At 42.4% G+C, this 13847-nt stretch overlaps 1 protein-coding gene across 1 annotated transcript in view; it reads left to right on the top strand.

Moving 5' to 3' along the window:
- SELENOT (selenoprotein T) overlaps positions 1 to 13847 on the top strand; it is a 128841-nt gene that overhangs the window by 42525 nt on the left and 72469 nt on the right. Inside the window, exon 2 of the mRNA XM_086944156.1 lies at positions 11271 to 11381. Coding sequence (XP_086800282.1) covers positions 11308 to 11381 — 74 coding nt within the window. The 5' untranslated portion in view covers positions 11271 to 11307. The remainder of the gene's footprint in view (positions 1 to 11270; positions 11382 to 13847) is intronic.

The following is a 13847-nucleotide window of genomic DNA, read 5'->3' as shown; positions in this document are numbered from 1 at the left end:
CCAGGCAGCAACCATGTATTTGAAGAGTACAAAAAAACCATCTTCTTTCAAGATATCTGTTAGCGCATCATTGCCTACTGGCGGTCGTCAGTAGGTAGTTATAGTTATAGTTAGGACCTTGTTTCTATTAAAAAAGCATTTGTTCTTTTCCCAATATCTATGGCGCCGTTTGACAAATCTTCGCAAAATTTTCGAAACTAGTGGGCCGCTCCGGTCAGCTCCTATCTTGAAAGTTTTGGGGTGATTCGGCAAGTGGGGGCAGAGAAAAAAGGGGGGGGGTCCCAAAACGTGTTTTCTCCATGTTAATTCCCATAAGAAACTTTAGACACGGCTACAGCCCAAACTGCTGAACGGAATTACACTAAATTTGGCAAAAAGGTAGCCCTTGTTTCAGAACCTTTTGGCCAAACTTGCTTGCCTGCTGTTGTTCCTCGACCCCCTCCTGGCATCTCCTGGTTCCCCGTTTGTGGCGCTGCATATCGCGCATCGGACCTTGCTCTCCCCCCGCCTCCGCAGCCTATTGAGACCCTGGCACGGCCGCAGTGAGGGGGGGGACGGACTACAAGCCCCAGCTTCCCTAGGACCAGGAGGATGCACGCACCTGGAGGCGCATTTAAACCAGCGGAAGCCCCCGCATCGCGCGCGGGTTAAGCCCGGGCAAAGGGCAGGCCATCTGTGGCCAGAGGAGGCTGGGCTGGGCCAGGTCCCTTGGTCAGAAAGAAAGGGACCTGTGTGGACCTGAATAAAACGACTGATCCTCTTGGTAACTTTTTTTCTAAATATTTCGTATGTAGAGTAAAGGACTATCTTGACCCTCTGTTTTGCTCTCCCTTTGCAAAAAACTCATTTGGGGTGGTTCTTCGTTATTTATCTCATTCCATTGTGATGCTTTTCGTGTTCACGGCTATTGTTGATCATTTGCAGTCTTGCCCTTACCACGCGGGGGGGAGTAATTGGAGTAAATCTGAGTAACAAAGTGTGGCGGGGTGTATTGGATGACCTTCGAGTCCTTTCTGGTCTCTATTCGTGATACACTCAGGCCATCCCTCTGATTATAACTGCTTTTCTAGCTCTACTCCATATCCTGTATAATCTGTTCCCACTTTACAATCCGTGTCCCGCGAAACCTTGAATTATTTATCTATTACAGTTAATCTTTTATTGCTGCTATGGGTAAAAGAGAACTTACAAGCCCCAAACCAGCAAAGAGCAATGGGGTCACTATTAATTCCCAGCAGACCCTACTGAACTACCTCACTGGGGCGGTGGGTGTATTGGACAAGCAGATTCTCTCATTTGAAGAATCAATCGAGGGAACTACTTCAAGATTAAGTCAGGATTCCATCTCCCAACTTGAAAGGGTTGAATTAGATCATGGGAATGTATCTGTTCATCAACGTAATGGGTGCATTCAGGCATCCCCCCCCCCCCGACGAGATTATTTCTCTTGTAAATGACTCTCCGTCTCAACCTCCCCAAAAACGCCCAAAAAATCCTAGTGTAAATGAAGATAATACCATTGAGACGGATAGAAGTAGAAATTCAACTCACCATATTGTACATCTTCAGCCAGACCCGATTTAAAGTAGTTAAACCACCATCAGCAGTCAAAAAATGTCTGGGTCAGAGAAAATCTCTACTTACTAGAAATCTCCCAACCAGTACCCATGCCAATTTGCAATCGGCTATGAAGAGTCTGGTCTCACTTGTTGAGAGACTGGACCTTTATGTAAGGGTTGGGTTAGACCAACTAACATTTAGAATGGTCAATATTGAAGAACTTCTCACTGAGAAACTAACTAAACTGACGACGCCCTTTAGATAAATTGAACCGCAACTCTAATTTTACGATTACTAAGGGTAGTACCATCGGGACCCCACACTCCCACGCAAAGAAGAATTAATCTACCCATGTGGTCTCTGTAACATCTAAGAGCAGTTCTCCTAATAGAACGAACCCAAGAATAAATCTCGGCACACAGCCGTACAAACAGTCAGCTACCCAAGGCCACCCTCTTGTTAGAGGCTCAATTATTGTATTTATATGCTCCATGACTTCCCTTAGTCTCACAACCTGACATTTCTGCAGCGCGTGACAGGCCGGCCATATGAGAGCTGGCTGCAGTGGGTATCACACGGATTGGGGACCTCTATAAGAATGGTCAATTTAAAATACTGCAGGAGGCACAAAATGGCACAGAACGAGGCTTTATGTTTGGCTTTACATACGTCCGAATCCGTCAGGCCATTTGCGTGGCGTACCCAGAGTACCCTGCAGAGCCCACTAATTTAGGGGCATTGCAGGCGATGCTATCTGGAGAGGGGCACAAGGGGTTAATCACTAAACTTTATAATGCTTCCCTGCATGAGAAAGAACCGAGTGACCTCTTGTCTATGCTGGCAGGCAGCGTTTGGTACTGCTATTGAGCCAGAGGTTTGGACGGCGTGCTGCCGGCTCACTGGGCGTCTCACGGCAAACTGCACCTCAGAATTATTCACTTCAAGTTCTCGCATCAGGTATACTACTCCCCTTCACAATTACATAGGTATGGTCTGCAAGAGACTGCTGATTGTGGCCGCTGTGGAAAGGCAGATGCCAACTTCTTCCATGTGGCATGGATGTGTGCGGGTGTATTTGCTTTTTGGACTGCTGTTGCGAAAATGCTTACTGATCTAGTGCTGGAACCCGTGCACTGCACTCCTGAAATGTTTACTGGGTTATGTTAAACGCCTTAAGCCCTGTAATAGGCGAATTGTTGCTGTTTCTACTCTATTTGCGAAAAGTGTTGCTGCGCTCTGCTGGGGCGACAAGTCGGTTCCTACAATGAAGAAATGGCTCCGCGATCTGATGTATTGCAGGACTCAGCTACAGATATATGAAGAGGAGTTACCAGATACTTCCCGTCTCAAAGACTTTTGGGCCCCGTTGACGGCGTATATGCTATCCCATCCAGATCTACTGTAAATTTCCAGCATCGTTGCTCCCTTAGCTCTCTTGCTCAACGAACTTGGTGATGGGTCTCGCCCATTGCGTTGGCCTATGCCACCCCGTGAATGTTATCTTGGCTATTGGGTGCTGGTTTGTCCCGGCTCATAGTAACCGATTTCATGTAGGTGCTTACATGTAGGTGCTGGTTGGTCCCGGCTCATAGTAACCGATTACATGTTTGAGCTTATATGATGCCATCATTGCTATTGTCTTGCATAAAATTGCCTATTAATGCAGTGGTATTTTTTCCGAATGTACTAAATTATCATCTTCTGCCTGGGGGAGGTGCGGGGGGGGGGGGGGGGGGGGGGGATTCATGTAACCTAAATCGTTATGTACTGCATTGCTTGATTGTATTTTCTACCTTTTGAAATTAATAAATATATATATATATTTTAAATGGAACAAATTAATCACCATACAGTTCCATTCCACAACACAGTTCCACTACACAACACATATTTTCCCTCCACTACATGCCATACCACATTACTCAATCCCTCTTCACATAACACTTCATGACACACAATGCCACTCCACATAATTCCAGTGCACTCAATACCAGAAAATGACTTTCCACATATTTCCACTGCACACTATGCCACACAATTCTTCCGCACATAACTCCCCTAAGCACCACACAATTCCAGAACAAACAATTACAATAAAAACCACAGAATTCCAACTCCACACCACATACGTCTACTTCACTCCATAACAAATGGCTAAAATGCATTATCACTGACCAATCCAATAGCTCCCCGATTGCCGAGACCTATTGGCTTTGTTAATGCTTGGTGTATACTGATGCTATGCCACACAAGTTATTTACAAACTCAGATTAACTTCCTCCTAAAAAGAATCTTATTCCGTGATTGTCTTGTCCACTTTGTCAGAAATTCTCGAGAAATAGGACTTTACGTGTCCTTTTTTATCATGCAGGTGTCGTTTGTTGTAATCCATGTCTTCCATAATTAATTAGATCGCCTTATGTACTTGTTAATGCAATTAAAATATAGGCAATAAATGGTGTGCTGGTAGCTGTAGGCTGGCTCCTCAAGAGTGGGAAAACGTCTGACGACCGTAATTTTCTGCTGCTTAATTGGAAGCGAGGGGCCTCTAAGAGCTTCCATTATTTCATTTGATCGACAAGTAATGAAAAATGATTTACCAGGTCTGAGGAAAGAAACCGCTGTCAAAGCGAAGTGTGAAGCCGTGCCCCAGTTTTGCCTAACTAGGCTAAGTCTAGTGGGGTTGAGAGCCTGAGCTCTATAATTTCTCGCTTACCAATGGCGCTCTGTTATTTCAGGCATGTGATTGCACCAATCGGCAAACCAGACCATCACATTCAGTTGAGTACCAATAATTTGTGTACCTGTAACATTGGTTGTATATAGCGCATGGAACATTCAGAGCTGTGCTGCAAAGCATTATGTAAATACCAAATGTATGTTTCATGTTAGTGACTGAAATGCCCAAATTCACCTCCCTGTTTTGTCGTTTGAGAATGTTCAAAAGGAAGCAATAGCCAACTTTTTGTTTTTATGTTTGAAACTTGTTCATGCTTTACAGCTACATGAAACTAGCATTGGCAAAGCAAATAATCCATACCAATGCTAGATCTAGTGGCATTGTTAGTTATATTAGCCATGGTGTAACAGCAGTGTAGTTGAAAGTGTTTACAAAAATTAAATAAAAAACAGTATGACATGGCCAGCTCTAAGTGCCTCATAGCATGTTGTTTTAAATGTACTACTGTACAACATGGATAAAGATCCATAGATCTTGCCTATTGCCTTTGCCGATGCTTCTTTTGTTTAGTTGCTGTTTGGTGTTATGGATCAAACGCATTATGACTGAAATGTGGAAGAGCCGTCTTGCAGTGTGTGTATTTCAGATTCGGGGAATGAGAATATCGAGGCAGTTCGAGTAGGGCATGCTGTATGTTTTCTGGGAGAGACTGAAAAGTGCTGCTTTGGAGACCAGTTCATGAAGATAGGCAAACTCTATCGCCTGTACATGCTAATTTACTCTATCGCCTGTACTCATGACGTCATAGTGCATGCTAATTTATTGTTGGCAGTTTAGTATGCAATTCTCAGATTATATACAAAGCTTGAAAGAAAGATTTGTGTTTCATAAGCCTATTAGCAACTTGGATCGAAATGGGGTCACATGCTTATCAAAGAAATGCCAGCAATTCAGTTAACAACTGATCTGTTCAACCGAGAGGAAATCGTTCTGCCATTCGTAGAATATGTCCAAAAATATAGTTATTATGAATACTTGCGATATCATTTGATCTATATTACCCACTGCAATTCATTCCCGTTTCTGGAAACTCCTGCTTTAACTTTATGGCGCTTCCCATTTAGTGTCCAGTAACGCAATTACATTGCTTTGTTTAGTGTTAACTATAGTACGGTAAGCTTCTCCGTTTGCTACAGCAAAGCTCGGTAAAGCTTCTGAATGATCTTTTCACGTTAAGCTCATCCTCTCCATTCCAGGTGATATCTTGGATGCATTCAGTGTCTTTGCTCCCCTTGGAACACTCTTGGTGGTCATACCAGAAGGTGCAATCGTAGGGTAATGCCCCTCGGTTCTGGGCCCAGGATCCAAAGCCACTTCTCGGTGTCGGTCAAGGGTCCACTGGTTCTCCTAGGCCTCCTGGCCCATAAGGTTACGCCAGTTTCCCCATCTGGAGTGCCACTCCTTTATTATTTGTAAGTTACTGTTCAGATGAGGCTGATCTTTAGACCCATATGTTGCCATGGTTAATGTTTTCATGGCCTGGCTGGGCTACAGGAGGAGAGAGTTGGTCAAGGCGATTCTGTGAAAACATCCACTGGCTGCCTCCATAGAGAGCGAGCAGAGTGTCACTGTGGACCATTGCTAAGATTAGCCTACAGATTTGTGTGTTTGCGACTTGACTGATGGGCAATGGAGGTGAAGCAAGCTGGGTTCTGTGCATATCTTTCTATCTGTAAATATTTGTGCATATATCTTATTTTGTGCTTGTCGGTCTGTGTTTGTGTGGATTCATTTCCTGTGTGACCTCTCCATTCGAGCATTGCACTTGCAGTGCTGTTCTTATATGCACTATCTGGTCAACCATACCTGTCTCTGTGATATCCCTTCTTCACATACTTCAGGCAAATCCTATTCTCCACCTGCTACTCTGTTCAGTCGACTATCTAATCTGAATTCATGTTAGTTTCCTGGCCATTAACCACTTCTTTAGTCATTTCCCCCTTCCATTTTCTTGCTCACTGGCCTAGGCATGTAATATAGGAAGGACATGGTAATTTTCTATGGCAATTTAAATCTCCTGGATATTTGTGCCTAACTTGGGCAGAGTTTTAGGCTCTGTTATGTATCCTGCTCTTTCTTGTGTAGGTTTCATACGTGCATAATGTTCCTTTTAATCAAATTACTGTTCCAATTTACAGTTGAAGCACTATGAAAAAATATTGAGGCAAGGTTTGTTTTTTAGGTCTCGCCTAGGCAGCGTTTGCGATGTCTCTTCAAGACCTGCTGTATTCAGGCTATAGACATAAAGCTCCACCCACTTTCCGCCAATCTTTTTAATTGGCTCCTTTCCTTTGAAAACAGTGGCTTTTCATTCGTCTATAGGCTCCTTAGTACAGTACTGTCTTGTCTCCAATTGTAACCTCCCATGAGGACACACCCTGTTACAAGTTTTGTTACTCCCTATGTTTTAATTACGGCCTCAGAGCACCATCTTCTTAATGGCCTTCAGGCAGAACACAAACTAGGTCCTAAGCAAGCCTGGCAGTGGTTACTTTACTCACTAGCACATATCACATTTATGAGACCGTCTATAAATTTCCCTTCATCAGCTCCACACAGAGCAACCTGATCTGGAATTACTATAATAATTTCTTTTGTCACATTTCAAAGCTTCTAATTGCAGGGCTCGACAAATCCACTCGACCGCTCGCATTTGCGAGGTAAATTGTATGAGGTCGAGCTATTTTTAGCCCCTTTTCGCCCTTTCTGTCGAGTAGGAAAATATGCTAACTTTTGTCCTCCGTCTTTGAAAGCGGAGCAAATGTGGCAAGATAACAAGATTTAAAGGCCTTTTTATTGCTTACAAAGCAAATGAGCAATAAAGATACCTTCAAATCTTGTTATCTTGTCACAGTTGCTCCGCTTTCAGAGACAGAGGTCAAGTAGGTTACTGTTAGGTCAAGGAAAATTTTCAATGTACTAGACCTGCAGGACTAGTACCATTTTTCAGATTTGTCGAGCCCTGTAATTGTATATATGGACATAGCTATTTGAATGTACCTGTGGTACTGTCCTGCATTATGGGTAGGGTGGATTTACCATATCTTCTGCAGGGTGCGGTACCATATGTGACTGAAAAAGGTCCCATGGTACCTCTTTTGGCCACATATAGTACTGTACCCTGCAAAATGGCAAGGAAAAAACATTGGCATTTATAATGCCAATAACTCCAACTCCAACAAATGCAAGACCGATGCAATAGGCCTCGAGACGCATTTGTTAAAGCTAGAACAGTTGGCGTTGAAAATGACACTATTTTTTACTTTTGCTTTTTTTATACCATTGGTGATAGTGGAATGCAAATATAATCACTCCACTGCAAATAAAAAAAACGAAAATAAAAAAACATTATTTTCAAGGCAACAGCTCAAACTTTACCAAATGCGACATCTCTTGCATTGCAAATGCATGTTGGTTTTTGTGTTGGAATTTTATCAGATCTATGTAATTTGTGTGTCTTTCTGATCCGGGGAGTCTTTGGGCATGCCTTTCATTGATTACCCTCAATGAGAGTTCAAGGTGCAGCTCTTGTTCATACGTTATTTTTCTTCTAATTTATTTTCACTGTCTTTCCAAAATGTCTTGTTGGAGTTTAAACGTTTGTTGAAATGTATCATGTTTTCGGTTCAACTCCAGGATTGTGACTTCTTTCCACCTCTAAATGCAAACCCCTACGAACACTTGACCTGGTTACAAAAGTTATGGACTTTTTATCATCTGGGTTTAGAAAGTCCATTCTAGCAAAGGACATCTTTTGCTGGTATCCCTTTTTAGAAAGCAACTCCAATGCTTTACTGTCATGTTAGTTATTTTATCAGAATGAATCTGAGTAAATCCTGCATACGAATAGTGGTTGAAATCCTATGTAGTCCTTGTTAATAATGATGGCTAGTTTACGCATGATAAACACTGATGGTCCCGCTTCAATTCTCCTGAGATTGCGTGACTCAAAGGCAGTTAGGCGATCCTTTGAGTAGCATTGCAGCTATCCTTTAAAACACAGGCACAAGATGGCACTGTTCGCAAGCTATCTTTTATTTGTTTAGGTTTTGACTAGGGGAGTATTGAACAGTCTGAGCTTCTTCTTCGAGAGCGGTGTGTGGTAGGATGTCTATTTCGTGAGGCACAAGTATAACAAAACAGTGCTATTCTCTTAAGAAAAATCTGAACCCTTTTACTTATATTAAGACTAGCAGCCCGTCCAACGTTGTCCGGGAGCAATAAGGCTTCAGGGCCCCTGCCCGACGTTGTCCGTGGGTCCCCCGGAGCCTTCCTCCATATATTGCAGTATTATACCTCTGTTTACTTTGTACGCTTTTGTAACCTACACACGTAACTTTTTCCTCCAGTAAGTCACCGTTTGGCTCACTTTTGTAATGCTTCGTTTGCTTCCTCTTGCTCACGATGTACGCTTTTGTAACCTGCACACGTAACTTTTTCCTCCTGTTAAGCACCGTTTTGCAAACTTTTGTAATGCTCCGTTTGCTTTCTCTTGCTCACGATTGTCATTTTTGCTGCATTTTCCCGCCGCTCATAAATAAATAACCTACCTCATCCACCGCTCCTCACTGCCTGTCCGCTGCTCCTCACTGCCTGTCCACCGCTCCTCCCCGCGCAATGTCCGCCGGTCCTCCTCGCGCTCCTGGACGCCGTACCTCCCCGCGCTCCTCACGTCAGCACGCACGTCGCGGACGGCGCTTCTTCCAAGGGACTACTTTTTTTTCGGTAAATTTTTTTAATAACTTATTTTTATTACGTTTATATAGCCTATGTCCATCTGCACACCCTCACGATTACAACGATGTATCGGGTGTGTGGATTGGCGCTGTGGTTCCAGAGTTTACACGCCTCAAAGGTTCAAAGTTCTTCCTTTATAATAGTAGTATAGATAATGGGCACATTACTTTTAGGAAGCTTTGTCATTTGCAGCCCTCATGAATAAATATTGAGTTGGTCGCAACCAGTTCTGTGCTCTGCAGAGTAAAAGCTTATAAATAAAATGGGAAAGCAGCTGCTAAACTTAGATCCGCAATTATTTTTTTTTTTTTTTTTACTGTCAGTTTGGTTTCTTTTGGTGTAAATGCAGTTGCCGCTCATGGTTTGACACTGCTGGTCTTTAGTCTGTAGTTTGTCCACCTGGGGCCGTATTATATACATTGTGCTCTGAAGAAGAAATAGGCATGTGTCCCCCCCCCCCGTCTTTAATACTGAAAGCGCGGACACTACATATACAGCATCGCTATCGTGAGAGGGCATTCCCTCGTGCTTGGGGGCATGACCCCATGTCAATCAACTTGCCTGTGCTCCAGTGCCATATTATGGATGTGGGCGCAGAGGCAAACATGTCCTTAGGAGGCGCACTGAAAGTGTGCCACAGAAAGGTGGCACACTTACAGTGTACCTCCTAAAGTCAGCTCTCTACCTGACTTCTAATACAACGCACTGTCCTGTTTACACCAGGTGCACCTTTTTGAAAGGTATACCTTGGCGCAAAAAGGAAAAGTGCGCCACATACACAATACAGCCCCAAATTGGCAGGAAGAGGACAGTTGTCATTGCTATAATCCATATGGTTGGTGCAAGGGCAGTGAGATATCACGTGGTCTTTACGGATGGCATGAGCATTTACTTATGCTCAGGGCCCAGTTAACAGTCTGTTGGCGTAAAAACAAGAAAATATTCTCATTGACTCCAAGCTCTCCACATGGAGCCCATCTTGTGTAACTGGGTGTGCCTGTGGTGAGCAAGGGGCTTAATGATCAAGCATGTCACCTCCGTGAGAACGGGAGGCCCCTTTCAGAAAAATAAATATATTTTTAGGGGAAACCTTACATTTCTGGCTTCCCTATTTTGGTGTTAGTGCCCTGAATTTAATAGGGAAACCTGTGTATCAGATTTCTTGTGCCAGGTTAGCGTTGATCAATACTCCTTTACTGTTGCGCACATTCTTTTGTTCTGTTCCTTGACATAACTTGCTTGGTGCTATTATTTGTGGCCTTTTTTCCCCTCCACCTAGGCCTGTTTTAGGAACTTTAAGGAGGATGGCCGTAGCAAATGTATACTTTTCTACAATGTTTATTGCTTTTTTGTGTCCTTTCAAAGTAATCCCAAATACTAAAAGATAATAAACTCCTCCTCCCCAACGTGTTAGAGGGTGGAAATGGGGTTGGGAACGATGTAACACATTTGACGTGAATTTATTTTACAGAGTAAGTTTTGAATATGTAATGGGAGAGTATGTTGCAATTACAAAGAAATCCCTTCACAGTCTACTGAAAGGTTTTTGCAGATAGGTGGTACTAATTCTATTTTCTATGACAGTAACTCAGATTATGTGTTTTGCCTCAATAGCATATATTCACAGATTAGATAACAAAAATGGCTGATCCCGTTGTTTTGTGCCATAACAAATGCAATTACTTTCTGAGGCATTGTAACAGTCTATAGCACTCTAACTTATGGATATTTTCTTTAATGGGTATTTTATTTGCCTCACTAAACATGAAAGGTACGGTTCTATTTTTATGCATTGTGGCACAGGGCTTCTGGTGGCATATTTGCCAGCCCAGTAGGTCTGCTACTTTATTTGCTAGTGCAGGTAGGGTAATGTTTTTTACTGGAGTTTGTCAAATTGTTTGACACAGTGTTTTGGAAGGTCTGACCCTGTCCTGTTGTTGTGATAATTTTATTGTGCAGTTGGAATCCGTACCCACTTGCCATCACCCCTTGAAAGCTTATTAGATACAGCTCATTTGTATTAACAGTCGTCCTTTAATAGATTTGCTTTGCTTGCTAAATCTTCTTATTTTCCCCATCTGAAAAATGACACAATCCTCATTTATTTGCATACGAGTGGGCTACCTGAATTATGCCAATATCATATTTTATGTTTTGTTCACAATTCCCTTAAGAACCTTACTGGTAAAAATTCATAAATGTTGACGTTTTTTAAATTGTTTTTTCCCTGCAGCGTATCCTGAGGCTACCGGCGGGTGTTTGAGGAGTACATGCGGGTTATTAGCCAGCGGTACCCAGACATCCGCATAGAAGGGGAAAACTACCTCCCTCAGCCTGTTTATAGGTAAGCGCAGGAGCTAAAACTATCTCTGGTCAACATTTGCCCTGAATAAACATTTTGAGCATCTGTATTTGAAGCTGCTGTGGTTAAAGTATTGAGCGATCAGGAAAGAACACATCCACCAATTACACCTTGAATGTCAGTTTAAACTAGATGAAAGAATATCTTGAAACTATGAAGAACCTTATATTTTGTTTGTATTTATTAACCCCTTGCGTGACGGCCGATGGAAGCACTACCTCCCTAGTGCTGCCATCAGCCATTGGCCGACGGAGCCCCGCACACCCTTTAGAAGGCCCCCACCGCAGCGAAAAAAACGCTGCTGTTAAGGCGTTAAAAGTAATGTTCTAGGTTTAAAATAACAGTATTTGTTGTTTATGACATGCTCACTGAGTTTTTAGCAAGGTCTCTTATTTCTGGGTCTAGGTTTTAAACCCAAGTTGATTAATTCTTGATCATGTGTTGCTCAACTTGGCAAAGGCTTTCATTCATCAGTGTCCATTGACTGTTTGAAAGCGTAATCATTTACTCTCATGCTGCTACACCAGTCTTTCCTTGGCAGATTACCTAAAGGAAAATGTGGTAGCTGCACACACTAACATTGGTGGAAGTTGATACGCTTGACTGTCGAATTTATTAACTCCTACTAGAAATACAATACAAAACTACTATTTGAAACAATTTTGTAGAAAACATATCTATGGAAATGTTGCCAGCACATCTGTTTGTACAAATGCCTAGTGGTATTAATCAATGTGTCTGCATTAAAAAGATGGGATGTAAGTTGATGGGTTGGCATACTTACTCTTTTGTCCTCATTTTATCCTTTGTGATAAGCCCACCCATCGCAGTACCATCTTAGTTTCCCACTGTAATTCATTTGGGGTCAAGGAAGGCCTTATTTTCACCATTGTGTCCTTTCATTGGTGAATAAGTGCTATGCATCCCCTACAGCCATACACATCCGGACCACCTCTGCCCAATCCAGTCTCCTTTTAGGAGTACAGAAAGAACTGGGTGACTAACTTGCCTACTTCTCCTTAAGAAAAAAAGCACAGATGACTGCTCCTTAATCTTTTACAGTCCTAACTCCATGTATCCATTTACAGAAGTTTAACATGCTTTTTTTGGCGACAGTCCTGGGAGCTGATAAACTGTAATTAACTCTATCCAATGTTTCTACAGAATGCTCCTTTTTTTTTTTTTTTTTTTTTAAATGTTACAGGGACTGAAAACAAACCTTAGTACAGTGGAAAGTAGTATATTGAAGTTATTTTGTTACACTGTTCGTCGTAAACTAGTGAACCTCCATTAAAATGTCCATGCGCATTTCGGTTGTAACCTGACTTGTTAACCACCTTCTCTGTACACATTCTAAAATCACTAACCTTTGCAAAATGAGGAGTTCAAGAATAAAATCTCCAGGAAATCTGAGTGGTGTCTTGAAAAGAACAGCTTTCCGTTTTAATTTTACAGATTACATTGTTGTATTCCAAAGTTAGGCCCATGTAGGGAAGCAGCTTATTTCTTACATTGTCCTCACAAATAACATTTTCAGCCGTGACCTTTTGCACAGATTTGCTTGCACAACAATGTTGGATTAGTTTCCCTGAAACTAAACTGGTTTACACATCTAGCTTCGCACAACATTTATCACAAAGGACTGAATCATGTACAAGGTCTAGTTTCGCACAATGTACAAATGTCAGCACGATCTTCATCCACAGGGCGACCGGGCTATAAAGTTATCCATAACATCACTAATCTATACACACTTCAAGGCCGCTTTCTATTATAAAAGATGAGTATCCTGATAGATTAGCAAAGTAGGCACTTCCGCTGACAACGAGGGTCCTCGCATGCTGAGAAATCACCACACAGCGGTCTGACCTCTCGTGAGGGGTGTCCAGTTTGTGACCAAGATGGGGGTCCTTCATTCTATCCCATCAGGTAATGGAATTGGATGGTCCTTTGGGAGGATTCTTGGCTTTACACCTACACACACTAGGTACAATTAGAGTAGGGTTTGCATCGTTGGATTGCGCTTGATTATAGCCTTGTTTGATATGCCTGCATATATACATTGTTATAGCACCATGGTAGAATTCTATCTACTATTCACGCCATTAGTGCTTGTAATCACGTATATCTGCTTCTGTGTATTAATCATTGCAGCACCTGCATTTTATGTAAGAATAACGTTGGTTCAATACATTTATTGAAAAGTCCCACTGTGTATTCTCTGTATACTTCTGAGAATAAGTGAGCATGAGTGGATGATTATATCTTTGTGAGCAACGCCTTGGTTCAGGCCCTGCACACTGCAACAATATACCCCATAACTTTGTCTGAGTACGTCCGCTATCTGTAGTGTTAAACTGGGATGCTCTACAGCCAAAGTACCGGCGTTGGTTCTTTCCTAGCTCCTTAACTTGAGATAGACTACTGAGCGATGAGCTACGATCATCA

Source organism: Lissotriton vulgaris, chromosome 11, assembly GCF_964263255.1.
Source record: "Lissotriton vulgaris chromosome 11, aLisVul1.2, whole genome shotgun sequence".
Classification (NCBI taxonomy): domain Eukaryota; kingdom Metazoa; phylum Chordata; class Amphibia; order Caudata; family Salamandridae; genus Lissotriton; species Lissotriton vulgaris.
Note: the sequence above shows the minus strand (reverse complement) of the source record. Positions and strands in the feature narration are given on the sequence as shown.